Source organism: Sphaerodactylus townsendi, linkage group LG06 (assembly GCF_021028975.2).
Source record: "Sphaerodactylus townsendi isolate TG3544 linkage group LG06, MPM_Stown_v2.3, whole genome shotgun sequence".
In the NCBI taxonomy this organism is placed as follows: Eukaryota; Metazoa; Chordata; class Lepidosauria; order Squamata; family Sphaerodactylidae; genus Sphaerodactylus; species Sphaerodactylus townsendi.
The window spans coordinates 116049327-116076085 of record NC_059430.1 but is presented as its reverse complement, the minus strand read 5'-3'; the positions used below and the strand labels follow the sequence as shown (position 1 = coordinate 116076085).

The 26759-nt window shown below is 47.4% G+C and overlaps 1 protein-coding gene across 1 annotated transcript in view; it reads left to right on the top strand.

Annotated features, from left to right (window-relative positions):
- LOC125435442 (transmembrane immune signaling adaptor TYROBP) overlaps window positions 1–9921 on the top strand; it is a 30822-nt gene extending 20901 nt beyond the window's left edge. The window contains exons 5-6 of the mRNA XM_048501642.1: window positions 2737–2780; window positions 7279–9921. Coding sequence (XP_048357599.1) covers window positions 2737–2780; window positions 7279–7344 — 110 coding nt within the window. The 3' untranslated portion in view covers window positions 7345–9921. The remainder of the gene's footprint in view (window positions 1–2736; window positions 2781–7278) is intronic.
- The last annotated feature ends 16838 nt before the right edge of the window (window positions 9922–26759 follow it).

The following is a 26759-nucleotide window of genomic DNA, read 5'->3' as shown; positions in this document are numbered from 1 at the left end:
AAGCAAGCCCCATTGCCAGCAACCGAGCTTACTCCCAGGTAAAGGATTGCACTTGTTCTTCGCATGAAAATCAGTGGGGTTTAACAGCGCTTAACAGGGTTACCTACACTGCTTCCCCAAAACTGACCAGGTTCTCAGGAGCAGCAGCAGCAGAAGGCCATTGCTTTCACATCCTGCATGTGAGCTCCCAAAGGCACCTGGTGGGCCACTGTGAGTAGCAGAGTGCTGGACTAGATGGACTCTAGTCTGATCCAGCAGGCTAGTTCTTATGTTCTTAACTAGGTCTTAGGTTTAATGCTAATAATCGAGCCCAGCAGCCCAGGCCAGCCTAGATGGGGGGGGGGGGACTCTGTTTGCGCGTGCCCACAGAGAGGGCTCTGAGTGCCACCTCTGGCACCCGTGCCATAGGTTCGCCACCACTGATATAGTGTGACTTATTTCTGGTATTCTTCCATGAGCGCATTTGCTCCTGTTCATCTCCTTCCCTCTCTGCGTCCTCCCTTTCCACCAGAGCTCGCGTCCCCAGCGTCTAAATTTAGAGCCTGAGCTTCTCCCACAGCAGGAACCTCTCCTGCTTCTGTGTTTTGCTTCTGGCGTCCTTCGATCCAGTCCCTGATATCTCCAGGTACAAGAGCTGAGAAAGATCCCTGGAGATTGGCTGCCAAGGGGAGGGGCTGGGGCTCAGTAGCAGAGCACCAGCTTCGCGTGCAGAAGGGGCCAGGTTCAATTCCTGACATCTCCCGTTGAAAGGACAAGGCGGTGGGTCATGTCGACAGCCCTCCCACTGAGTCTTTGGGAAACTGCTGCCTGCCAGAGTACACAATACCGATCTCAGTCGTCTGAGTCAGTACAACGTATAAGGCAGTGTTTCCCAACCTTTTTGACATCACGGTACCCTTGACCTCACTCTTCATATCTCACGGTACCCCTGCCATTCCCCCTTCCCACCCCATGCCCCTGCTTGCCACCCACCCACCTTCCCCTCCCAGAGTGAAGGGAAGCACTGGGAGGGCAGGAAGTGGCTGCTGACCTTGCAGCGGGCCCTGCCCTCTGGGCCAGCTCCATGTCCTTGCTGGTGCCAGTGGGAGACACTGCAAGAGTGAGGGGGGCGTTAGCGTTGCTGCAGTACCCCTAGGACATGCTCACGGCACCCCAGGGTACCACGGAATCCTGGTTGGGAATCGCTGGTATAAGGTAACTTCATATGATCTTGTAAGAAGGAAGGGCTGTGGCTCAGGGGGAGAGCACCTGGTTTGTACCCTGAAGATCCCAGGTTCAATCCTCCACATCTCCAGTTATAAAGGGATCAGGTAGGAGTCAGGGACGTATGGCCTATAGCACAGGTGTCAAACTCGCAGCCCTCCAGATGTTATGGACTACAGTTCCCATAATCCCCTGCCAGCATCATGCTGGCAGGGGATGATGGGAACTGTAGTCCATAACATCTGGAGGGTCACGAGTTTGACACCTATGGCCTATAGGGTCACCCATGTGGCGCATGCCTTTCGGTCACGTGGGGGGGGGCGATGGGCTACCCCCCACATGACAAAACAGTGTGCACGTCAGCCACATGCCATTGAGCCCTGCCCCCCTGCAGGGAGGTGGGGGCGGGGCTCAGCAGGGGATGGCAGCAGCACCCACCTGGGCCACCTGCCACCGCCAACCTCCCCCCCCCCCCTGGCCTCCGTGTAGGCCTGCTTTTTCCCTCCTCAGGCCCTGGGGATGACAAAGCCTGCAAAGAGGTGGGGGCCCTAAGGCCCACCCTTGAGCCCCACCCCCGAACACAGGGGCAGGGGGCACCCAAAGGAGGTTTTTGTCACCAGGCGCCATTTCCCCTACACTTCTGGTAGGAGTGGATGTGAAAGAACTCTGCTTGAAACCCAGAAAAGTTGCTGCTGCTCTGAGTAGGCAATACGTCGTTCAATAGACCAATTGTATGTCTCAGCAAAAGGCAGCTTCATGTGTCTGCTCCGAGTAGGAAATACAGTATTTACTCAGAAGTAGGCTGCTTCATATAAGCTTATATGATTGATGGTGCTAGGCCAGCTATTCCCAACCAGGGTTCCGTGGTACCCTGGGGTGCCGTGAGCAAGTCCCAGGGGTACTGCGGCAACGTTACCAGCCCTCCTCACTTTTGTGGTGTCTCCTGCTGGCGCCAGGAGAGTTGGTCTAGGGGGCAGAGCCTGCTGCAAGGTCAGCAGCCACCCCCCCCCCTGCTTCCCTTCACTCTGGGAGGGGAAGGTGAGGGGGCGGCAAGCAGAGGCACTGGGAGGGGAAGGTGGGGGGATGGCAGGGGTACCATGAGATATGAAGAGTGAGGTCAAGGGTACTGTGACATTGAAAAGGTTGGGAAACACTGTGCTAGGCTGTTAATAATGATGGTTATAATAATTTATCTAATAGCCGTGCCGACCAAAAACTCTGCTAAGAGAGGCCACCCAACGTGTGGGCTTTTTGCAAACCTACGGTCACCTCCAGGTTTGCGGGAGAGTTAAAAAAAAATCAAAGGGATTTAACAGTGCTGAGATTGCACAAGACCGCGTCACAAGGTCTCGTCCTTGTGAATCGTTTGCTGACTCTAGCCCAAACTGCAGGACCAAGGAATCCTGTATACAAGGAACGGTGGAGGACTGGGAAAATAAATGCTGAAAAGAAAGGGCTGTTTCTATCCCTCCCTTTGTTTGTCGTTTTTCACTGACCTCGATCCACATCTCACTTTTCCTTCATGTCCAACAGAACTCAAGAAGACACGGACAGCAGAGATGGAGTCCCCCTACCAGGTGAGTGTGACATAGTGACCGTAACCTTTAATCCCAAGGACGCCTCACAGTTGTCAAAGAAGTAAAGCCTTTGTTGAAGGAGGAGTTCTTCATTGTTATGACGTAAGGGAAGGCCAAGATGTTGTGGCGAGCAGGGCAGAAAATGGACCTGGCATATCTGGGTCACAAATGGCATGGATATATTTGTTTACACATTCTTGGCCCAATCAGATCAGATACTATTTAGGACTGGATCTTGGCGGGGGCGGGCCAGAGCGGCGAGGCAGGAAAAATGGCCTCGTTCTGCTGCTGAGGAGTTTGCACGGCAGCAGAAGCCACCGGAACAACAGAGGAGCATTCCAAAAGGCCCTCAACCTTTGCAGTTCTTGAAAGTCCCATAGCAAAGCCAATACTGCAGGGCGGCGCCGAGGCAACAGCGTGGCAGACACGCTGCAGCGCCGGGTGCTGTGGGGAACTCCCCATTGCGCCGGGGCATTTCCTGTGCCAACAACGGGGCATTTTAAGAAGAAGAAGAAGAAGAGTTTGGATTTATATCCCCCCTTTCTCTCCTGCAGGAGACTCAAAGGGGCTTACAATCTCCTTGCCCTTCCCCCCTCACAACAAACACCCTGTGAGGTAGGTGGGGCTGAGAGAGCTCTGAGAAGCTGTGACTAGCCCAAGGTCACCCAGCTGGCGTGTGTGGGAGTGTACAGGCTAATCTGAATTCCCCACATAAGCCTCCACAGCTCAGGTGGCAGAGCTGGGAATCAAACCCGGTTCCTCCAGATTAGATACACGAGCTCTTAACCTCCTACGCCACTGCTGCTCCTTAACGTGCAAAAAAACTCTAGGTTCAGTGCCAGAACTAGGGTTTCCAGATCCAGATTGAAAAATGCCTTCATATTTGGGGATAGAGACCAGGAGAGGACAGGAAGCTCGTTGCCATGCAGTTTGCCCTCCACATAAATCATTTTCTTAAGGGAAACTCATCTCTGTAGTTTGGAGATGAGGTGCGATTCCAGGGGGTCTCCAGGTGCCACCTGGGGGTTGGCACCTCTAGCCACAGCACAAGAGAGAAAACCTTGTGCTTTTGCATTCCCAGTCAGAAGGCCGGCCACCGCCTTGTCCAAGATGGGGAATTACCCAGCCCCAATTTCCTCTCCAGTTGCAAAACAGGAGGGGGAAAATGGCTTCCATGACATGTAGTGACACTCCAGGAATTTCTTCGATGTCTATGGTAAAGAGAGAGCCGCTATGGTGAAAACTGGCTGGGCGACCTTGGGCGAGTCATATACTCTCAGCCCTGTGCCTGGCTTGTATTTGGATGGCAGACCTCCAAGGAGTACAAGGGGCGTGACACGGAGGCAGGGCAATGGCAAACCACCTCTGACTCTTGCCTTGAAAACCCTGCGGGGTTGCCACAAGTCAGCTGTGACTTGACAGCACCCACACACTGTGATAAAGGCCATAGAGATTCGAGGAGGCAATCTAGAGTACCCTCTGTGACATCGAATCCACCCTGAACTGCACCTTCTCCAGTCACTGCCTCCCAAATCTCCAGCTTTTGCCATAGCAGTGTTGGGAATCCTACTAATCAGGATTGGGGTAGAAGTGTCAGTTCAACTGTGAAATTGTTAGGGGATAAAAGAGTCCTCTTGTCCTCCCAGCTCTTTGACTTTTAATAATGCTTCTTGAAGAGCTACTCAAGTTAGGCTTGCAGTACTCTTCTCTCCCTCCTCTGTTTTGTTTTCACAACAACCCTGTGAAGTAGGTGGCTGAGCAATGTGTCCAAGGTGAGTTTCCATGACAGAACGGGGTTCAAACCTAGATCTCCCAGACTTCGAAGAAGAAGAAGAAGAAGAAGAAGAAGAAGAAGAAGAAGAAGAAGAAGAAGAAGAAGAAGCAGAAGCAGAAGCAGAAGCAGAAGAAGAAGAAGAAGAAGCAGAAGCAGAAGCAGAAGAAGAAGAAAAAGAAGAAAAAGAAGAAGTAGAAGAAGAAGAAGAAGCAGAAGAAGCAGAAGCAGAAGAAGAAGAAGAAGAAGAAGAGGAGGAGGAGGAGGAGGAGGAGGAAGAGGAGGAGGAGGAGGAGGAGGAGGAGGAGTTTGGATTTATATCCCCCCTTTCTCTCCTGTAGGAGACTCAAAGGGGCTTACAATCTCCTTGCCCTTCCCCCCTCACAACAAACACCCTGTGAGGTGGGTGGGGCTGAGAGAGCTCCGAGAAGCTGTGACTAGCCCAAGGTCACCCAGCTGGCGTGTGTGGGAGTGGACAGGCTAATCTGAATTCCCCAGATAAGCCTCCACAGCTCAGGCGGCAGAGCTGGGAATCAAACCCGGTTCCTCCAGATTAGATACACGAGCTCTTAACCTCCTACGCCACTGCTGCTCCAGGCGGCAGAGCTGGGAATCAAACCCGGTTCCTCCAGATTAGATACACGAGCTCTTAACCCCTGCACCCTGCGGGATCTCAGTTTCTATTGCTTAACTAATGCAATTTTAGCAGCTACTCTTGCTGAGCAAGAGAAAATCTGCAACAATCCTAGTAAGGATTATTTTTCTTCCTCCTTTCCCAAGATCCTCCTCCACATCTCCCTGTACATGTTCCAATTTTGCATTGACGTGTATGTGTAAGAGAGACAAGATTCATTCCCTTGCTCAGATTTCACTTCTAGGGTTCCTACAGAGGAAACTGAGCCCCGATGTGTGAGAAGATTAGAAATGCACTCCAACGAAAATTAGATATGGCAGTCCTTAAAGACAAAAGTCAAAGTAGTGATTCTTCAGAAGCTAGAAATTAGGAACCATTCCTGATTAATTAGGACAAGTCAGAGGATATAGGTGCCAAAGTACCTAGACCAAAAGCCTATGAAAATAACAAACATTATACAACTAAGCAAATCCAAATTGTTTTTTATACATCACAAATAAAAATACTTGACCATTCACTTCATGGATTAACACGTAAACACATGCCAGCTGGGTACCCTTGGGCTAGTCACAGCTTTTCAGAGCTCTCTCAGCCCCACCCACCTCACAGGGTGTTTGTTGTGAGGGGGGAAGGGCAAGGAGATTGTAAGTCCCTTTGAGTCTCCTACAGGAGGGAAAGGGGGGATATAAATCCAAACTACTACTCCTTCTCTTCCTCTTCTTCCTCTTCTTCCTCTTCTTCCTCATACAACAGAGTCTTTTTTCTCCACTTTCCAACAATACTATTTCAAGAAAATATGCTAATCCACTGCCTTAATGGATTGACATATAAAGTCTAACATACAATTCAATCTTCTCTTAAATGTGCAATTCAACTTTTCGAATACCCAAGTCGTACTACTCAACAAGGTTTTCGCAATCTTTCCTTGTTTCGCAACACTTCTTCAGAAGTCTGTTGTTTTAAATCAGGAGAATCTGAACTGGAGTGTTATGGGGTTTCCGAGCTGTATGGCCATGTTCCAGTAGCATATTCTAATTTTCAAAGAAGAAGAGTTTGGATTTATACCCCACCTTTGTTTCCTGTAAGGATTCTCAAAGCAGCTTACAATCACCTTTTCTTCCTCTCCCCACAACAGACACCTTGTGAGGTAGGTGGGGCTGCGACAGTTCTGAGAGAACTGTGACTGGCCCAAGGTCACCCAGCAAGCTTCAAGTGGAGGAGTGGGGAATCAAACCTGGTTCTCCAGATCAGAGTCCACCTCTCTTAACCACTATACCACACTAGCTCCAGGATTCTTTGGAGGCCAGCTGACCACTTTGAACATGCTAGAGTCTTCCTACAGTACTGATCTGGATGAGCCAATCGTGTCAGTTCTCAGAAACTAAGGGTCAGCCCCAGTTAATATTTGAGTGGGAGACCATCAAGCAAATGCAGGGTTGCTACACAGAGGGATTGCTACACAGAGGAGGGCAATGGCAAACCACCTCTGGGAATCTCTTGTCTTGAAAACCCAACAGAGTGGCCATAAGTTGGCTGTAACTTGATGACCCTTTCCACCACCACCACCATCTTTCCTCAGTGGTGTAGGGGAGGCAAATGGTGCCCAAGGCAAAATGGCACCCTCCCCCCCCCCCCGCTGCCCCTCATGCCCCCTCCCCTTCTTGTCCCCCTCTTACCTTAGTAAGGGAGGGGCTGCTCGGAGCTTCCACTTGCCGAAGGCTGCTCCGGAGACTTCTGCTTTGCAGAGCCTGGGGGGGGGAGGCAAGGGAGCAAGGGGAGGGGTGTGGGATGATTTTCTTCCCCACATGATGCCATTGGTGCACCCCCAGGGCGGGGCGCCCCACCCCGTGGTAGCTACATGACTGTCTTTCCTATGTGCATGAGTTCCATCAAGTTGCAAGAGACTGGTGGTGACACCCAACAAAGGGCTTTCAAGGTGAGTGAGAAGCAAAAGTGCCTTGGCGTTGCCCACTGCCTTTCTCTGCAGAGCCTTCCTTGGCCGTCTTTCTCAGATCAGACAAGATGGAGCAATACCATGATGTTTGCCTGCCTCAGCCTTCCTCCTAACCCTGAGTCAATTTCCTGTTTTGCAGGAACTCGATGCCCGCACTCTGGACGTTTACAGTGACCTGAAGAATCCAAGACGCACCTTCAGATAAATCTTCTTACTCCGGGCTGGGCCTTTTGATGGGGAGGGGGACCGAGCCAGCCACTTCTCAGAGACTTCCAATGTCTCCATGCAAGCTCCTCTTCCGGAAAGAAAAGCTTTTTTTCCAGACCTATCCTTCAAGACAAGGCTCCAACTGTGAACAGTCATTTCATTCTTCTCCTTGAGATGCTCCCCTGCTGTGTCTGGTCTGCTTGAGGGCACCTTTGCCCAGGTTCACTGCAGTGATAGAGCCATCACCAGCTGCAGCACAATGTAGAGCTCTCTGGCAGTGGGGAAACGTGTACGCCCTCAGTCAGATCTTCAACCAGGAATACCTTATTCTATTTCACCGGCCCCTGACTGGTTGCCAAGTTTCATGTTGAGTTTTAGGCTTAATTTACAACCGGGACTGTGTCATGCCTGGCTCACGAGCACCCGAGAAGGGCGTTCAGCTCAGCTTCTGACTTTTCCCATAGAGTCCCTTTGGGGTTTTGTCTTCTTCTTTTTTTCAGATTTGTTTGGGCAGCAACCTCTGTGAAGATCTCCCGGATAAGTCTGTTGAAGTGGCGGATAGGTACAGCCCCCCAGCCGCTGTAACCAGTGACCTATCAGGTCCCCGGTTCATATCTTTCCACTGTCACCAAGTCACCTGGCAGCCTTCGCTTTCAGTTCCAATTTGTAATATTGGGGTAACAAGAATGCCAAACTTCCTTCCAAGGGTGTCGTGAGGATCACAGCAAGATAGAAATCAATAGGGTCACAACAAGATAGAAATCAATAGGGTTTGCATATGAGGAGAACCTTCTATGCTGCAGAACCCTTTCGTGTAAAATGAGAGTGGGGGGGGGGGTATACATATTTTTTCACACGTACATTTGTTTTTGCTTTGTTGTTTTCCATCAGGTATTTTGAACTGTACCAAGTTGGCTCTTAGCATTATTCGGCTTCCTTTGTTGCTTTGTTTCCTGTGGGCGGGAAGGAATCCTGCGTTTGCCTGATGTTGAATTTTCCTCTGAACAAATGTCTGCTGCAAGAAAATGTTGTACCAGGTAGAATTTTATTGCAGGTGGTTAGCATGTATATTAGGGATGCCAGCTTCCGGGTGGGACCAGAATTCCACCAGATCTGTCGCTTGTCTCCAGACTACAGAGATCGGTTCTCCTGGAGAAAATGGATGCTTTGGAGGGTGGACTTTATGGCACTGTGCCCCACTGAGGTCCCTCTTCTCCCCAGGCTCCATCCCCAAACCTCCAGGAGTTTTGCAACCTGGATCTGGTACCCCTATTCCCCCAGCAACCATAGTGCATATAAATAAATACATCCTGATTTGTCATGCAAGATAGTGGACTGGAGAGAAAGGCATAGAGACAGGGACCAAGACTTTGTCCCCTCCCATGATTGGCAGCTTCGCAGCTTGAAGGAGGATGAGATCCAGACCAACCTCATCAGCAGGAACCCAGTTTCTGAAGACATGCAGAGCAGTGGCGTAGAGCCAAGGGGAAAGGGGGATGCGTGACGCACCGGGCGCGTGCCAGTAGCGGGGGTATGGAGGAGGCATTCCGGGGCATGGCAGGGGCACGGGACACACGCGTGCCCCGGGCACAGTTCCCCCTCGCTCCAGCCCTGATTCAGAGTGCATGTTCACTGACAAACCTATCCAAACCATTGCCAGCAGCAGGTTTAGGGGACTGACAACACCTTCAAAGCAGTGGTGTATCTAGGCAAACTGGGGTCCTGGGCAAAACCTGAGTTTGATGCCCCCCATTGGTGGAGCAGCCCGGCCACGGCACTCACCCTTCCCCGACGGCCCCAACAGCCCAAGTTCACTGGAGGCGGAGCTCCCCGTCCTCCTGCTCTGCGACTGGTGGCTTGTGGGCCACCGTACAGAGTGGACAGGTCTTAGTCAGAGTGAATGGGGCTTAGAAATCAGGCGTCCCCACTTGACTACAAATTTCTGCACCTTGGGCAACTGCCCACTTTGCCTAATGGGTGGTACGCCACTGCTCAAAGAGTTCCTCTTGTTTCCTGCCATTGCCTTTTCCCATCAGATCTCTCATGTCATCATACAAAGGAAACCAAGACCCCTCTCCCCAAGCAAGTGGGGGAAACGCCACTTTTCTTTTGGCCAAGGTTGTGGACAGCTTGAGAAAGGAAAGGGACTACTCGACTCACAAAGTTAGCTTTAAAAAAGAAGTAGGCATGTTTTATTTAGAGAGACATTCAATTTAGAAACTTTATAACATACTCCCCCTTCAGGTTGAACCCAAATAAATGTACCAAAAACACAAGAGAAACAACCAATACAACGTGTTCTTCACTAATTCTGCTTACTTAAAACCTCTTGTCTTTTCCCAGCCTGTCTCCTCCTGATTGATGGAGAGCCATCAGTGGGAGAATTCTGATTGGATGCTGTAAATCCCAAGCATCATTGGGGAAAGACTTATGGTACCCAGGGGCAATGATGGGGAAAGGGGGTGCTGGCAGTGAAGGCCATTGAGCATGGACAGTGGGAGAAAGTGCGGGTGGAAAGGCACAAGAAAGGCCTCTTGACAGGCAGACAATAGGGTTGCCACCTCGGAGTTGGAAATATCTGGAGATATTGAGGGTAGAGAAGGAGGGGGTTAGAGAGGGGAGGGACCTCATCAGCATATCATTCCATAGAGTCCACCCTTTAAAGCCAGCGTGGTGTAGTGGTTAAGAGAAAGTGGATTCTAATTTGGAGAGCCTGGGTTTGATTCCCCACTCCTCCACCTCAGTGGTGGAGGCTTATCTGGTGAACCAGATTTGTTTCCGCACTCCTATATTCCTGCTGGGTGACCTTGGGCCAGTCACAGTTCTTTGAAACTCTCTCAGCCCCACCTACCTCCCAAGGTGTCTGTTGTGGGGAGAGGAAGGGAAAAGAGTTTGTAAGCCACCTTGAGTCTCCTTACAGGAGAGAAAGGTGGGGTATAAATCCTAACTCCTCCTCCTCCTCCTCCTCCTCCTCCTTCTAGCAGCCATTTTCTCCAGGGAAACTGATCTTGGCTGTCTGCAAAGGCGTAGCGCCAAGGGGACGGGGGGGAATGCACTGGGCACACACCCATTTGGGGGCATGGCAAGGGCATTCCAGGGGCATGGCGGGGGCTCAGGGTGCACATGAGCCTCATGCACAGTTCCCCCTAGCTCAGCCCCTGGCTGTCTGCAGATCAATTGTAATAGCAGGAGATCTCCAAGTCCCACGAAGTTGGCAACCCCAGCAGACAGCCTCTGGGCATTATGTCCTGGATCAGTCCTTGGCCACAGGAGACTCTCTTGCTGTTCACTCAACACACGAAGGGACAAGGTGTGCCAAGCTAGGGATGATGTGGAAAGACTTGCAAATAGGAACTGGGGCATCTGATGTAACAAGCTCCGAGCGCAGCTCTTCTCTTGAGGCCGGCTGGCAGGAGTGATGGGCAATCGCTCAGAGTTATGGGGGGTTTTTATCTGACATCTCAGCAGTACGGCTAGACCACAGGTAGCTTCCTGCTAGCCGGCTGCTGCACAGCAGGACTCGAGGAAGGGGAGATTTCTGTTTGATTTCCACCAAGAGAAAGAGAGCCTGGCTCTCCAATAAGCAGGGCTTGATCTATATTTTTTTAAGAGAGGCAAAAGAACAAAACGATGCCCTCTATATATTATATACATATTTTTCTTCATATATATGTATATCATTAACTCTTTTAAATGTTGGAATAAATTATGTCAACCTCTATGAACTGTTAATGAATAATTCACTTTTACATTTTTAAAAATCTATCTATGATGTCTAAATATTCTCTCAACCCATCTGCACACATAAAAACCCAACCCAAGGAGGCAGTTTTTAAGTCCAGCCTTCTCCCAGACATTTCTTTTTAAATGCAGCACATATCATTTTGACATGAGAAGCACCAAACACATTTCACACTCCATCATGGCATGGTAAAATACACACCAGGAAAAGCTTTATCTGGTAATCATACTGCTAGAAGCTAAAATGACTAAGCTGAAGCTAATGTGCTTCAGCCACTGCCAGAGACTCACTGGAAAAGACAACAATGCTAGGAAACATTGAAGAAAGTAGGAAAAGAGGAAGAACCACCATGAAGTGGATCGACGCAATAAAAGAAGCCACAGCCCTCAGTTTGCATGAGCTGAGCAAGGCTGTTAATGAGCGGCCATTTTGAAGGGACTTGACGACACAAAACACATGTGAAGAAGCCCTCCATTCTTGTCTCCCCTCCTTTCCCAAGGTGTAAAGTCACGCTCTGAAAGGCAACAGGTATATTTGGTATATATAATCCTGTCAAGCAAAGTAACGGGCGGAAATATGGATTGTGCGGCACGTCAAATTAGAATAGTTTATCACTTAAAAAACCAGCCGTTTTACCTCAGAAGCTCATTAAGGCATAAGCAGAACTTTACTTAACCTGAGAGATATACATACATTATATACACAGGATCACATAATAATACTTGCATGCCCGGCTCATGGTTTGTAACAGTTTGGTTGCATTACAATATCTTATAGTCAGAGCACTTTATATATCATTTGGTTTACAGAGCAGTATACAGAGCATCTTTCTTTTAGTTAGTCAGTCAGTCTCATAGTGTGTGGTGAAGGGAACAGAACACTACCAACGGATTCTAACTGTCACCTTTAGAACGTTCATGCAGCTTCCCAGAATTCCATGCTGCTCTTGCTGCTGCTGCATGCAAAGCAAGGCTGGAAATTCCAACACGCTCATTCGATCAGATAAGGGGGCAGGTCTACTTGTGGCTTTTGGCAAAGCCAAGCATAACACAGTTCCCAGTTTTAAAGGGGGGGGGCTTTTTCCCCTCTGCCCCTTTTCACTCCAGGCTGCTCCTGGGCTTGCAGCAGAGTACAAGGTAGGGGGGTGGGAAAGAGGGGCGCATAAAGCATTCTAAATCATTATCCCAGCATCCCAAACTCTTCTCCTCCTGTGAGTGTTTATAATGCACCCAAAAGCCTTCCCCCAGAATTCTTGTGTGCCCAAAGTCTACCATGGCCACTGTCAACCTACAGTCCTTGAAGCGGGGGTGGGGGAGGAAAACAAAGAATTGGAAGGTCCTACAGGTGAAAGAGCAGAAGGTGGGGAAGGAGGGAGATTGCCAAGGCCAATGAAGGTTACCTGTGGGTCTTTGTCTCTCATTGCATCAAACTTAACATCTCTGAATCTCTCTTCAGGAACTTTTAGTTACCTTTCCTCTTCACTTGCTATAGTCACATTCAACTAACAACTGCAGCTTCTGCCTTACCAAGGACTGTGACTTCCCAATGAGGCCTGGGATCTCCCTCTTCCTTCCCTCACACCTACTAGTAGCAGCTTCATCAGAGGGAACAGAGAGCATGCGCTACAAAATGAGCCATCTCTTCTAGGCAACTGAGCCTTCCCCGCCCCCAGCTGTCACCCCCTCTCTGTCAAGCGCCCAGGGCACCTGCCCTCACTCGCCTTCTCCATCCAGCCCCGCTCCTTGACTAAGGCTGAGCTTCTCCCTCATTATTGGCTGGGAGGGACTGCAGATTGTTAAGCTCCTCCCACTTTGCTATGACTGACAGCTGGGAAGGCTGCTGTAAATTGCTCCCCAGAACCCAAGGTCCTTTTGTCTGCCATCCAAAATGCTCCCACAAAAAATACTTCTCCGGGGAAAGGGGGGGACACCCAGGAACAGCTGGGAGAGGATTTCCAGTGTTCTCTGGAAAGACAACAAAAAATGGACAGTTTCAAAATGGATGGAATACATATGGGAACAAATACAGTTAGAGATCTTTGAGAGACTGACAAAAAATAAACTATGGAAAGAAAAAATGGAAGATATTATGAAACTATGGACAGTGTATGAAAAATGGATGGAAGAAGCCGGATTTAACAAAGAACTATAGAATAAGAGAATAAGAAGAATGAATTATGCTGCTTGCATAAAATAATTAATAGAAAAGGGGGGAGAGGGGAGAAAATGGAAAAATGTATAGATGAAATGAAGATATTGATTGTAACAAATGTATGAATATTCTATACAATAAAAATTATTTTTTTAAAAAAAGGATTTCCAGTGTTCTATGGCAGAAAGGGGGGGTCGACTAAAATTGCCTCTCTTCTATCTGCGAGAATCTTCTATAGATTATCTGGATTCTCTAAACCATGGGTGTCCAACTCTGGCACTTCAGATGTTCATGGACTACAACTCCCATCAGCCCTTGCTGGCATGGCTAGACACCCCTGATCTAAACTTTATACATTTCCACCAATGTCATCACAGTTCCCTCGTACTTATTCAGGGAAGCAATGGCTTCGCCCAGCCCTGAGGAAAAGGAGAAACAGAAGTATCATCAGCACAAGGCTGCATTTCTCAGCTCTCCTTGCAATTTCTCACACTGGTTCTAAGACCCGGCGAAAGGCTAGGTCCCAATTGTGTGGTGTGCCGTCACGGCACGATTACCCCATTTCCTGTGTGTTCTTAGAAGATGACACAACCCGCAGTACACAGTTCCTGCTCCGTGCATGAAGCCTCAGCCTAGCTATAAGCACATGAAGTGACTCACGCAAGCCAGCTGATTAGCCTCCTTTTCAAATTTTTCCATTCTATCTCTGAACAGCCATCGACGCTCACCCTGCTCCAACCGCAGCCCCCAGACCTGACCTCGGGAAAGATCAAGCTTTTCCTCAAAGTTTGATAGCTAAACCACATTTGTTTCTGAATTAAAACTGGAGGCACACTTCAGCAATGCACTTTTTAAAAGATTACACATTGACGACGTTCAAATTGCCGGCCCACAAAGAAACCCTTGTCTGTCCACTGGGAAACCAAGATCCGTTCTCCTGGACAAAATGTCTGCTAGGGAAGATGGACTCTATGGCATTATTTCTGCATAAGTCACTGATCTGGGAAGACCACCTGATTGACAGGAAGTATGCCCAATGCAGTGACACGGCCAGAAGCCTCTTTCAAACACAAGCAAATTTGCTGCCTCTCTGTGTTGAGAGCTGTGGAACAATCCAGTCACACTTGATGCAGAGATGTCACAGAATGACCTGCTTGCACCACCGGCTGTTGGTTGGAAACCAGACTAGGGCCCACTCCGCACGGGCCAAAAACACCATTCCAGGGGCACAGTTTGCATGGCTGCCACCTCTGCAACAAGGCAGCACCGTGCTTTCCCCACACACCCCTCGACTGGCGGGGAAACGCTGTTTTTGAAACTCACGCAATGAGCGAGTCTTTTCAAAAACAGCGTTTTGAACCCGGTGCCAAGCAAATGGCACCAGGTTGGGGGCGCTGCTTTTTGGCACCTCCGTTTTGTTTGCCAACTTATCCTCTCTGCCTTACGCAGTTCTGCAGGGACAAGGGGACACACCTCCTGCCCTCCGACGCCTGAGGCGTTGCCCCTCGTCCCTGCAGAAGTGTCCCCTCTTCCCTGCAGAACTGCGCAGGAAAGAGAAGGTAAGTTTACAAAGACAATGGAGGTGCCTCCGTGCGAAGACACCTCCGCAGGCCGCGGCAGCTCTGGGACCACCCGCACGGGAGCGTGAGAACGGTCCCGGGGCTCCACTTGCATCATAAATGCTGGTGTGCTGCTGCTGCACACAGGCTCAAATCTGTTGCTCATTCAGAGATGTAACAGGCAGCCTCATCCTCTGGCCAGGTGGCTTCAAGCCTTCAGTGGATTCAAGTATTTATTCATTGCAGCACCCTAACAGTTATCTTGCAGCAAACTCACGTAAAATTAGGAGGAAACGAATGTCCTAAAATAATAACAATCTGTCATCCTCAACATGGCGCCCTTTCATCCAAAGTACCTCTCCTCCAAAGTAAAGCATTAGTGCCGGCTTCCCTCTTCTTCACTGGAGCAGAAGATACTTCAGCTCAAGAAGCATGTCTGTGGGCTTTAGAGGAAGCAACCATTTGAAAACAGCTGTCTCTATCACTTGGTGACTCTTGGCCCAGAACTTCCCCACATTTAGAGGTGGCCTGCCATTTTCTGGTCATGGGCAGCCATTTTGTGATGGTGCCTCCTGCCTTTTCTCAACATCCCACAAGCGTCCGCAAGCTCAAGAAGTTTGGAGACCCCTGGCATAGCCTTATTAAGGGTTTATTATTCCTGTGACCCTGTGAGGAAGGAAATGACTTTGACCTTTTTACACAGGATTCTCATTTCCACAGCTGTACTTAAACTCCAGATAGTGACAGAGCGTTTGTGCCATGCTCATGGCATAGAGCTAAACAACAAAGCATGATAAATTACTTCCCGTTAAGCCTCTGTTAGAGGTAGGGTAGAGGTAGGGTTGCCAGCCTTCAGGTGCTGCCTGAACATCTCCCGCTATTACAATTGACCTCCAGATGATCAAGATCAGTTCTCCTAGAGAAAATAGCAGCTTTGGAGGACGGACTCTTTGGCAGTATTTGGCAATATACCTTGCTGAGGTCCTTCCCCTCCCCCAAGCTCCACTCCCAGAATCTCCCTGTATTGTTCCACCAAGAGAAGGCAATTCCAAGTGAAGTGTTTCAAGCCAAGAGATAAGCAAAGGTAGTTTGCCATTGTCTGCCTCTACATAGCAACCTTGGACTTCCTTGGCGGTCTCCCATTCAAATACTAACCAGGACTGACCCTGCTCAACTTCTGAAATCCAATGAGATCCAGGTCAGGACCTACTGGAAGATGGGATTTTTTTTCTCCATGTCATACCTCTAATTTGGACACTGAGGAAATGGTTCAGCAGTCTCCAAACTAAAGGGAATTAGATTCATGGAGGAGAGGTCTGTCAATGGCTACTAGCCATGGTGACTACAGGGAGCATCAACATTTGGAAGCAGTCAACTTCCAAATCCCAGTGTTAGGAGGAAACATCAGGAGAAGGTTTTGGTCTCTGTGCTCTGTTGTCGACCCTCCAGAAGAACTGGTTGGCCACTGGGTGAGACAGAATGCTGGACTAAATGGACCACAAGTCTGATCCGGCAGAGTTCTTCTGATGTCTTTATGCTCTTGAAGTGTGGTATCTGCAGTTTTTGATATCTATGTAATGTTTTAGAAACTACCTTGCCTTGAATTCCAAGACTGGCGTAACTCATGACCTCTAATATATACTGCGCTGCCACCTTGAGGGTTCAGGTGGAATGGGTAAGGAAAGGCATTTGTCAGCAATTTATAAAGGATGTTTTCACCTAGAGTAGTTGAGGTCCGCTGCAATTTCACACCAGCTTGAGCCAACAGCCACTGTCTGTCCCCAACACTGGACTGCCACTATCAGACCCACCGTTCACAACTAGATCTTCTGAAACCAACAGTGTTCTCTACAGGGATATCAGCAGCAACTGGTAGAGACCAATCCTGAGGTCTGCTCAGGAGAAAATCCCCTATTGTTCAATTAGGTTTACTCCCAGGAAAATGTCTGTAGGATTGCACTGATACACCCTAGTTTATCCTAAAAGTTTACACTTTTAGGGGATGAGAAAAAAAACTGGTCTTTATTCTGATCCTGATGAATACAACCAACTTCCTGGGTCTAATTCAGCCGTTTCACATTGAACTCTCCCTTTGAAGTTTCTCTGTTGTGTGCCAGTGACTATTAGGCCAGCAAGAGTCTCCAGAAAAGCTGAAGTGTCCTCCCACTGTTTTCTGGCTGTTCTCCTTTGTAATATTAAACGTGCATCCATTTATTCCGCTACACAGGAAATATTAAATTGGAGGAAAAGCAGGTGAACGAGCCATTGACGGTACATGAAATGTTATTATGTCCGGAAATAGCATTGTCTGAATGGCTAAGGAGACAGAACTGGCAATCAGCATGCTTGGATTGGCTGAAATTGGCCCAGGATAGCCGTGTAAGAAGTTGAAATACATCTAGAAAGGAAATTTTTATCATTACTGTTTAATTTTAAGCGTTTCAGTGGGTGAACACTGGATTCTATGATGACTGGAACAAAAATCTTTTGGGTTATATAACACGTTGATGATTGTCGTGATTACGTCAATATCTTTGGAACCAACATTGTGATTGATATTCTATTTCCACATCATCCATCCTAATTTATTTTCCTACATCTTTCTTTTTTACGGATCAGGCAGTAATCCCTTGGGAGTTTGTTTTTTTTCTGTCAGAGATTCTATCTCAGCAGCACAGGTAATACAAGCGTTTACCGCTATCGCTGTTTAATGGATTTTATCAAGAATTTCCATGTTTATTCTGTTCTTATCTGTGGATTAGGATTAACTCGTTCACTGTTCAATTGGGAGTGTGTGTTCTTTTTTAAAAAAAACACACACAATTTCCAAGAGAAAGCCGAACACAGCAGTTTTACTGTACCAAGGGGGACAACCTGAGATATTTATAGAAAATGTTTCTGTTAGAAATTGCCGAGGTTAGCTTTATGACTCAACCGATTGCTGTTCTGCTTTAGAAAAGAAAACACATCTTCTGCCAGTTGGTATGACACACAAAATCAGTAATTAGATTAAAAGATCTTGGAGGTATCTTCAAGGATTAACCGGTTTAAGGGTATGCTAACTATTCTGTCTCTTTAGAACTAATCCTTTTTATTAACGGAGCAGGGGGAAAATACTTTTCCACGATGTCAGCAGTAGCCACAGACAGTACTGCCAAACATGATCAACGTACGTATATATTAACTGTCCCAGTACCTATAATATTAAAGACTCTTACTGCATTGATAAGAACTGCTGTTTTGTGGGGGTTTAGCAGAGGTGGGATCCAGCAGAGGTGGGATCCAGGTTCCCGAGAGTAGGTTACTAATTATTTGTGTGTGCTGAGAGGGGGTTACTAATGGGTGATTTTGCCACGTGATTTTTGCCGTAGTTACGCCCCTCCTCTCAGCAGTAGCGCGCAGAACTTGAAGCAGTCTAGCAGGAGGTGCACCAGTGTGCGTGGCAGCCTGCGACTGCATGCATTCGTTTCCCGCCCAAGGACCGGCGCAGCGGCTGCGTCCTAGCCACAGCCCTGCCCAGGAATGCCCCGCCCCCAAAATGCCCGGCCACACCCCCGTTGTGCCCCGCCCAGCCCCATTGGCGCTACGCCACAGTTTGAATCCCACCACCATGGGAACCTGTTACTAAAATTTTTGGATCCCACCACTGGGGTTTAGCCTTAATCTTGTGCTAGATGCTGTACAAAATGTAGGAGAAATGCTGGGATTGTTTTAAAGAAGTTATGAATTATTGGGGGAAGTTGTGTTGCCCCAGAAATAGTCGAGAATCTCATGGCACCACAAAGACAAGGAAAAGTATTGTGGCACGAAGGCCTAGTCACATTGGTGTCGCAAGAGTGTTGGGGATCGCCCCCTAGGGGCTGTGGCTGCAACTGCAGCACAGAACAATTTTCGTTTGAACAAGGTCACCCAAAAAGCAACATTTCAGTGTCACCCAGGGAATCGGCAGAGCTAGTCAAATCCTATGATTTGTTTGCAGAGTATGTTTAGGTTGCACCTTGCGGTGCGAAGAGGAGCCCAGGGGAACCTTCGTGGGGACTGTCAGGGAACCCTTGTCCACGCTACCAACTGTAATGGGCACGACTGGGCTATGTGGACTGTTTTGTTTCAAGCCAGTTTGAAGGAGTTTGGAGAAGGTGAAAAGGGCAGGGGAAACAACATGGGTAGGAAGAGGAGGGTCTAGTAATTATTCGCACCATTTTCCTTGCATAGGCAGCCACTGTCCGAGGATGGCTGGAGAAATCACAGATTCCACATTCTCCCTCATATTTCATGGTGGGGCCTGGTGTTCTCTTGAAACGACAACTCTTCTCCAGGCTACCCAGATCAGTGCCCAGGAGAAAAAGGAATCTTCAGAGGATAGACTCTTTGGTGTACCATAGAGGCTCTACCATATACCATAGAGCAGTGGTGGCGAACCTTTGGCACTCCAGATGTTATGGACTACAATTCCCATCAGCCCTTGCCAACATGGCCAATTGACCATGCTGGCAGAGGCTGATGGGAATTGTAGTCCATAACATCTGAAGTGCCAAAGGTTCGCCACCACGGCCATAGAGTCTAGGAGAAATGGAAGTCCGACAGAGGCTCCAGGGGGCTCCTGTTTCTCCTATGGAATAAATATCCCTGCTGAGCTTCCTACCATCCCCAAACTCCACAGTCACGACTCCCAAATCTCTAGGAATTCCCTAAGCCAGAGTTGGCATGTGCCAACCTCCAGACGATAGCTGGAGATCTCCTGGGAATATAACAGATCTCCACACGACAGATATCAATTCATCTGGAGTAAATGGCCACTTTGGAAGGTGGATGTCATGGCGTTATACTTCACTGAATTCCGTCCCCTTCCCAATTTCCACTGTCTCCAGTTATTTCTCGACCCAGAGCTGATAGCCCTACATGTAGGCACAAACAGCTGGCTATCTGGGTGGCCTGAATATCTAAGCCTGCTGCCCTACAGATGTAGGATGTTGAAAGAGCCAGTTCTGTTCTCCAACAAGGAGCAGGGAAGGAGTAGACCAAGAACAGGCATCCAGACCCATAGCCATAGTGGGGCAAAAGGGGGCAGTCAGTGCCATCATTTGTCATGCCCCTCCAGTCAGGACAAAGGGTTTGGTGTGAGGTCTGTCACAAGTATTCCAAGTGTAAATCCTCTATATAAAGGGGAAAAGAAAAAAAGGTGTGAATCCTGTCATAAATCTTTCCAGGTATGAATTCTTTATGCAACTGATGAAAACCAATTGAATAGTTAGAAAGTCTGAAGAGTCCTGATTTTAAAATCCTGCAAGCAATGGAATAAAATCACGTTGGGGGGGAGAGAGAGGGAGAGAGAGAGAGAGAGAGATTAAGTAATACAAGGGCAAAATCATGTACCAGACTCTAAACAAAGCAAAGAGAATAGGACAATGTTCCACAATAGTCTTGAAAAACTCTTATTGCTGGGGAAATTATTTTTGACAGGACAAATAATACAGGATTTAGGTGCAGAGGTAAATAAGCATAAATCTTTTGCTAAAGTATGTGACCCACAGGAATCCTATTCACTAGGAAGGGTTGTGGGTTTTCCTCTGAAGATGGAAAATTGCTGGAAAAGAATTCTACTCACAGCCTGTTACTATGCATTTTATTTACTTTATTTGTTTACTTCATTTATTTATAGTCCTTTCTTTCCCATGGGATTCAAAATCAGATTACACAGTGTAAATCAATGCAATCCATCATATGAGAGGCATAATAGGCAATGCATTAAGACTAGGATTGCAGTAATTTGAGCCAGCAAAAATCATTCTCAAACAATCATTCTCACTTCTCAAACAATGCAGAAAATGGTATTACAAGTAGAAAGCAATGCAGTAAGAGCAGGATGATATATACAGCAAACAGATAATATATAACATGGAGTGATATCATCCACAGTCTTGTTGCTTTTATAAAAAGCTCCTTCCTAAATTATTCCAGTATCATAAGAACATAAGAACAACCCAGCTGGATCAGACCAGAGTCCATCTAGTCCAGCTCTCTGCTACTCGCAGTGGCCCACCAGGTGCCTTTGGGAGCTCACATGCAGGATGTGAAAGCAATGGCCTTCTGCTGCTGCTGCTGCTGCTGCTCCTGAGCACCTGGTCTGTTAAGGCATGTGCAAATTCAGATCAAGGAGGATCAAGATTGGTAGCCATACATCGACTTCTCCTCCATAAATCTGTCCAAGCCCTTTTTAAAGCTATCCAGGTTAGTGGCCATCACCACCTCCTGTGGCAGCATATTCCAAACACCAATCACACGTTGTTGTGAAGAAGTGTTTCCTTTTATTAGTCCTTATTCTTCCCCCCAGCATTTTCAGTGTATGCCCCCTAGTTCTAGTGTTGTGAGAAAGAGAGAAAAATTTATCTCTGTCAACATTTTCTACCCCATGCATAATTTTATTGACTTCAATCATATCCCCCCTCAGCCGTCTCCTCTCCAAACTAAAGAGTCCTAAACGCTGCAGCCTCTCCTCATAAGGAAGGTGCTCCAATCCCTCAATCATCCTCGGTGCCCTTCTCTGCACTTTTTCTATCTCTTCAATATCCTTTTTGAGATGTGGCGACCAGAACTGAACACAGTACTCCCAAGTGCTGTAGCACCACTGCTTTATACAAGGGCATGACAATCTTTGCAGTTTTATTATCAATTCCTTTCCTAATTATCCACAGCATAGAGTTTGCCTTTTTCACAGCTGCCATGCATTGAGTTGACATTCCCATGGAACTATCAACTAAGACGCCCAAATCCCTTTCCTGGTCTGTGACTGATAGCACTGACCCCTGTAGCGTGTATGTGAAGTTTGGATTTTTTGCCCCTATGTGCATGTAGTTCAATCATGTAGCTCAATTATTTTTATTAAAATGCCCTCTTGAACCATTCTCCTTTATGTATGTATGTATGTGCGTGTGTGCGTGCGTGCGTTTGTTTGTTTGTTTGAATTTGTATACCGCCCGCCCCCTGAGGGCTCAGGGCGGTGTCCAGCAGTCCAATACAGACATTTAAAATCCATTAAAAACAATCAACTCCACTAAAAATAAGGAACCATAAAACATAATTTACATAATTTCAGACGGCATTAAACCCCCCCCCCCTTCCTTGCACTCACGGGAGGCCAGATGTTCATTATAGCAGATTTTCTATGTTATCCCAGCTGGCCAAACGCCTAGCGGAACAGGTCCATTTTACAGGCCCTGCGGAAACTCTGTATGTCCCGCAGGGCCCTGATCTCACCTGGAAGCCTGTTCCACCAGGTAGGGGCCAGGGCTGTAAAAGCCCTGGTCCTTGTAGAGGCCAGTCAGATCGCTTTGGGGGCAGGGATCACCAGGAGGTCAGCCTCCAATGAGCGGAGGGGCCTAGCAGAGCGATATAGGGAGAGATACATAGTTTGCAGAATGACAAAGCCCCTTCCACACATGCAGAATAATGCACTTTCAATCCATTTTAATGCACTTTGAAACTGGATTTTACTGTGCAGAATAGCAAAATCCACTTTCAAACAATTGTGAAAGTGGATTGAAAGTGCATTATTCTGCATGTGCGGAAGGGGCCAAAAGCTTTCCTCACATCTTCAGAAAGGCCATTCCACAAAACTACATGCCTCTGTGCAGTTGCTGATCTCGTGCATTTGTTGGATGGCACCGTTAGAACCCCTGAGCTAATAATTTAGTTTTGTGTTCAATTTGTGCATTATTTTTAAAAAGTTTTGATAACTGTGACTGGAATATCGGAAGCCTCATTTGGCATCAGTTTAATAACTTAATTCCCTAAGAAAATGGATAGATCTCTAACTACATCCCAACAAGAGCTAAAATCTCAAGCATAGAACTGCGGCAGAAACCAAGAGTTTTTAGAGAATTAATTTGTTCTCTAGATGTAGGCACACAAAATCACAACCTCAGCTTGATTACCCCAAAACAAAAATAAGAACGCTGAACAGTTAACTGCGGATGGTAAGATAGGCGTTCTTGGTTTGACAGCTCTGTTTTGAGTGACACCGCTTTCTGTTTCCTTTCCAGTTAATGGAGAAAAGGTCGTATTTGCAATTTCAGGTGTCAACAACTGGAAGAAAGACTCCCACGCTTCTTTAATTCTTCAAACTATGCAAAATAGTTGTTGGGGAGAGCATTTTTATGAAGCTAATAGAGAACAGGGCTGCCGTCTGCGCCACAGCGTGTGCTGTTCCATCTTGATCGTACAGCACTGCTTTCGTTTCTGTGATTCCATTTTCTGCATTGCTTGACGATACTTTTTGTAACCCTAGTCCTGTGGCACTGCATTCGAGATCTCTCATGCTATTTGACTACATTGCTTTACACCATGTCATCCACCTTGAGTCTCAAGTAGAAATTGGGTCTATAAATATAGTAAACAATAACGGATGGACCCCAATGTACTCATTTCCCCTACCCATAAAATTTTTCTGGCTACAGGCCTGGACATGTCAATTCACATCAGGTATAGAAATTCATGAGCAGGGAAGGGGGGGACAGACATTTTCTACCTACTAAAGAGAAATACACCACAGCTCATTCTTTATTCCTTTTCTCAGCCAGAAAACCTCACACGTGTCCATCACCACAAAGTCCTGTATTACTGCAGGAGGAGCAAATGCCTGAAAGTGAGACTCAGATAAGAAGGGATGTCAGCCTCAGATTCCAGTCATGTTCATGTAATCCTTTCCTTCACCTGTAGGGGGATTAAAAGATTGTCTGTTAGAACCAGACGTGGGAGCACTGATCCAAGAAAGTCGCCACCAACCTGGTTTTCAATCAGCGAGACTGCTGGTGTTTCCTTTTTGATTCTGGACTTTGATTCTTTAAAATGAAAGGCGTTTATCACCCGTTCTTCACCCATGGTCAGTTTCATATTTGTACGTAAAAGGTTTCGGGAGCTTGCAAAGAATTCCCGGTAGGAATCATTACACGCTGCCACCCAGTTCAAGGAAACGGATGAATCAGACGTCCTTTGCTAATGTATTGACCGCGTGATCATTTTGATAAATGAATTGGTTAATTAATTAGGACCGTTGCCAAGAAGTGCAGTAAGTAACTGGGCACCGCCTCCTCACGTCTCTGTAGGGATGTCTTGCTAAAAAGCATAAGAACATAAGAACATAAGAAAGAGCCTTCTGGATCAGACCAGAGTCCATCTAGTCCAGCTCTCTGCTACTTGCTGTGGCCCACCAGATGCTTTTGGGAGCTCACATGTAGACTGTGAAAGCAATAGCCTTCTGCTGCTGCTGCTGCTCCCAAGCACCTGGTCTGCTAAGGCATTTGCAATCTCAGATCAAAGAGGATCAAGATTGGTAGCTATAGATTGACTTCTCCATAAATCTGTCCAAGCCCTTTTTAAAGCTATCCAGGTTAGTGGCCATCACCACCTCATGTGGCAGCATATTCCAAACACCAATCACACGTTGTGTGAAGAAGTGTGTCCTTTTATTAGTCCTAATTCTTCCCCCCCCCCCCCCCGCCCCCAGCATTTTCAATGTAAGCCCCCTGGTTCTTGTATTGTGAGAAAGAGAGAAAAAATTCTCTGTCAACATTTTCTACCCCATGCATAATTTTATTGACTTCAATCGTATCCCCCCTCAGACGTCTCCTCTCCAAACCAGAGAGTCCCAAACACTGCAGCCTCTCCTCATAAGGAAGGTGCTCCAATCCCTCAATCATCCTCATTGCCCTTCTCTGCACTTTTTCTATCTCCTCGATATCCTTTTTGAGATGTGGCGACCAGAACTGAACACAGTACTCCCAAGTGCGGTCGCACCATGGCTTTATATTGTGACGTCATCCCATTCTGTTTCCCCATCTTTGCTCCACATCATTGGCTGACACTTGTGGGAAACTCAGAGCACACTGATGTCATGCCAGGAATCATTTTTTTCCCCTCAGGGAGTCTCATGCCTGCTGCGTCCCTTGAAAATTCAGGCCTGGTTCTCAGACTCTGCTATCCCTTTTTTGAGGAGTCTGTCTGCATCTTATACCCGAATATTATCTTTCCATCAAAAAAGGCTCAAGAGAACAGCGGGATTAGTAGAATTCACAGAGAGCCAGTTAAGTGATGGTTAAAGTGGGATCTGGGAGAACCAGGTTAGATTTCCGCACAACCAAACTATAGGCAGGAAATAAAACGTTTCCTCCAAGAAGTTCCGCACCAATGTCTTTCCATCTAACCTACCTCACAGGGAGGAAGAGGGGGACAATGTAGGCCATTTTGACCTCCAAGCAGGAAGAGCAGGAGAAAACTGAACTAAATGATGAACTCAGTGCAAACCCAAGTGGTTACTCGAAAAGTCCCATCACTCCCAAAGACTTAGTTCTTCATTTCACAAAGTTCTCCGTAAGCATGTACTTCATTAGTTCATTTTTTTTTGTCTCTCTTTCCACCAGGGCTTCAAGGGGAAGCAAGTTTAGTGTTTCTCACTGACCTTTTTTGTTCAGCGTCTTGTTCGACGACGTGTCCCTTTGACGAGTGCAGTAATAGACAGGGATGAGGAGCAGCACAGTGAGAAGAATATCTCCAGCTACGATTCCAGCTATGACCGCAGTGGTGATTTGGTAACAGTCCGCGGTGCCCCCTGCGCTTTAGAAGAGAGACAAGACCCAAGCCTGAGTGAACTTGCCATGCCTGAGATCGCCACTAGAGGGCAAAGTGCCACACCAGTTCAGCAGAGGAGACAAAAGGCAGGGCAGAATTAACCTCTTCCTTCATCTTAAAGGGACAAGACACATCCAGGCACTGCATTTGCACAGTTCCATGCACTTCTGGCTTCCTCTCTTGTCTTCTGTGTTTACCTACAAGGATGCCTAAAACTCATAGGAAATCGCACTATCCAATCAAATCAGAAAAGTGTATGTGTTCCCATAGTGGGTTCATTAACACATTATAATGTCCTCATGTTTGTTGGGGAATGACTCAAGGACATGCATGCAACATTGGTTTTTCATCTTCCAAACACACACTAGCCATTTTCTGTTTGGGACCACAGCACACAGCACACAAGAAAGGCCTGGTGTGATTTTCCCCCTCCCTCCCCCTCCCATATATGCTGTTTTCTCATCCCAAGAAGCTGCTATTGGCTCCATTGTAAAACCTATGTGAAGCCATGTGAGGAAGATGAGTGGGAGGAGGAGGAGGGGTTGTCTTGGATTCATACTCTGCCTTTCGGTCCTGTAAGGAGTCACAAAGTGGCTTACAAACTCATTTCCCTTCCTTTCCCCACAACAGACATCCTGTGATGTATTCTCTGAAAGAATTCTCAGAAAATTGTGACTAGCCCAAGATTGTGCAGCAGGCTTCATGTAAAGGAGTGGGGAAACAAATCCAGTTCACCAGATAAGAGTCCACCATTTATGCGGAGGAGTGGGGAATCAAACCCGGTTCTCCGGATTAGAGTCCACCACTCTTAATAACTACATCCCAGGGGTATACAAGGGGGAGAGGCTAAAATAGCTGGTACTATTTGTCCATCAAAATAGGGAGAAATAGTGTCAAAACACAAACTGTGGTACATTTTAAGGGATATACATAATTCAAAGGGAGGGCTTTATTCCTTCAGAGTGGGTTGGGTGGGGATACAGAGGTTGCCCCATCCTTTACTTTCGCCCAGGACTCCAGAATCATTAAGGCCCCTTCTGCACATGCAGAATAATGCACATTCAATTCACTTTCACAATTGTTTGAAAGTGGATTTTGCTATTCCGCACAGTAAAATCCACCTGCAACGTGCATTGGAAGTGGATTGGAAGTGCAATATTCCGCATGTGTGGAAGGGGCCAAAGACTGCCTTTATTTTCGTACCCCAATCCCTGGGTATGGCTTGGAAATCTGCAATTACAACTGATCTCCGGGTGAGGGAGATCAGTCCCCCTGGAGAAAATGGTTCCTTTGGAGGGTGGGCTATACGCCGTTATACCTTTTGCTATCACTCCTTGC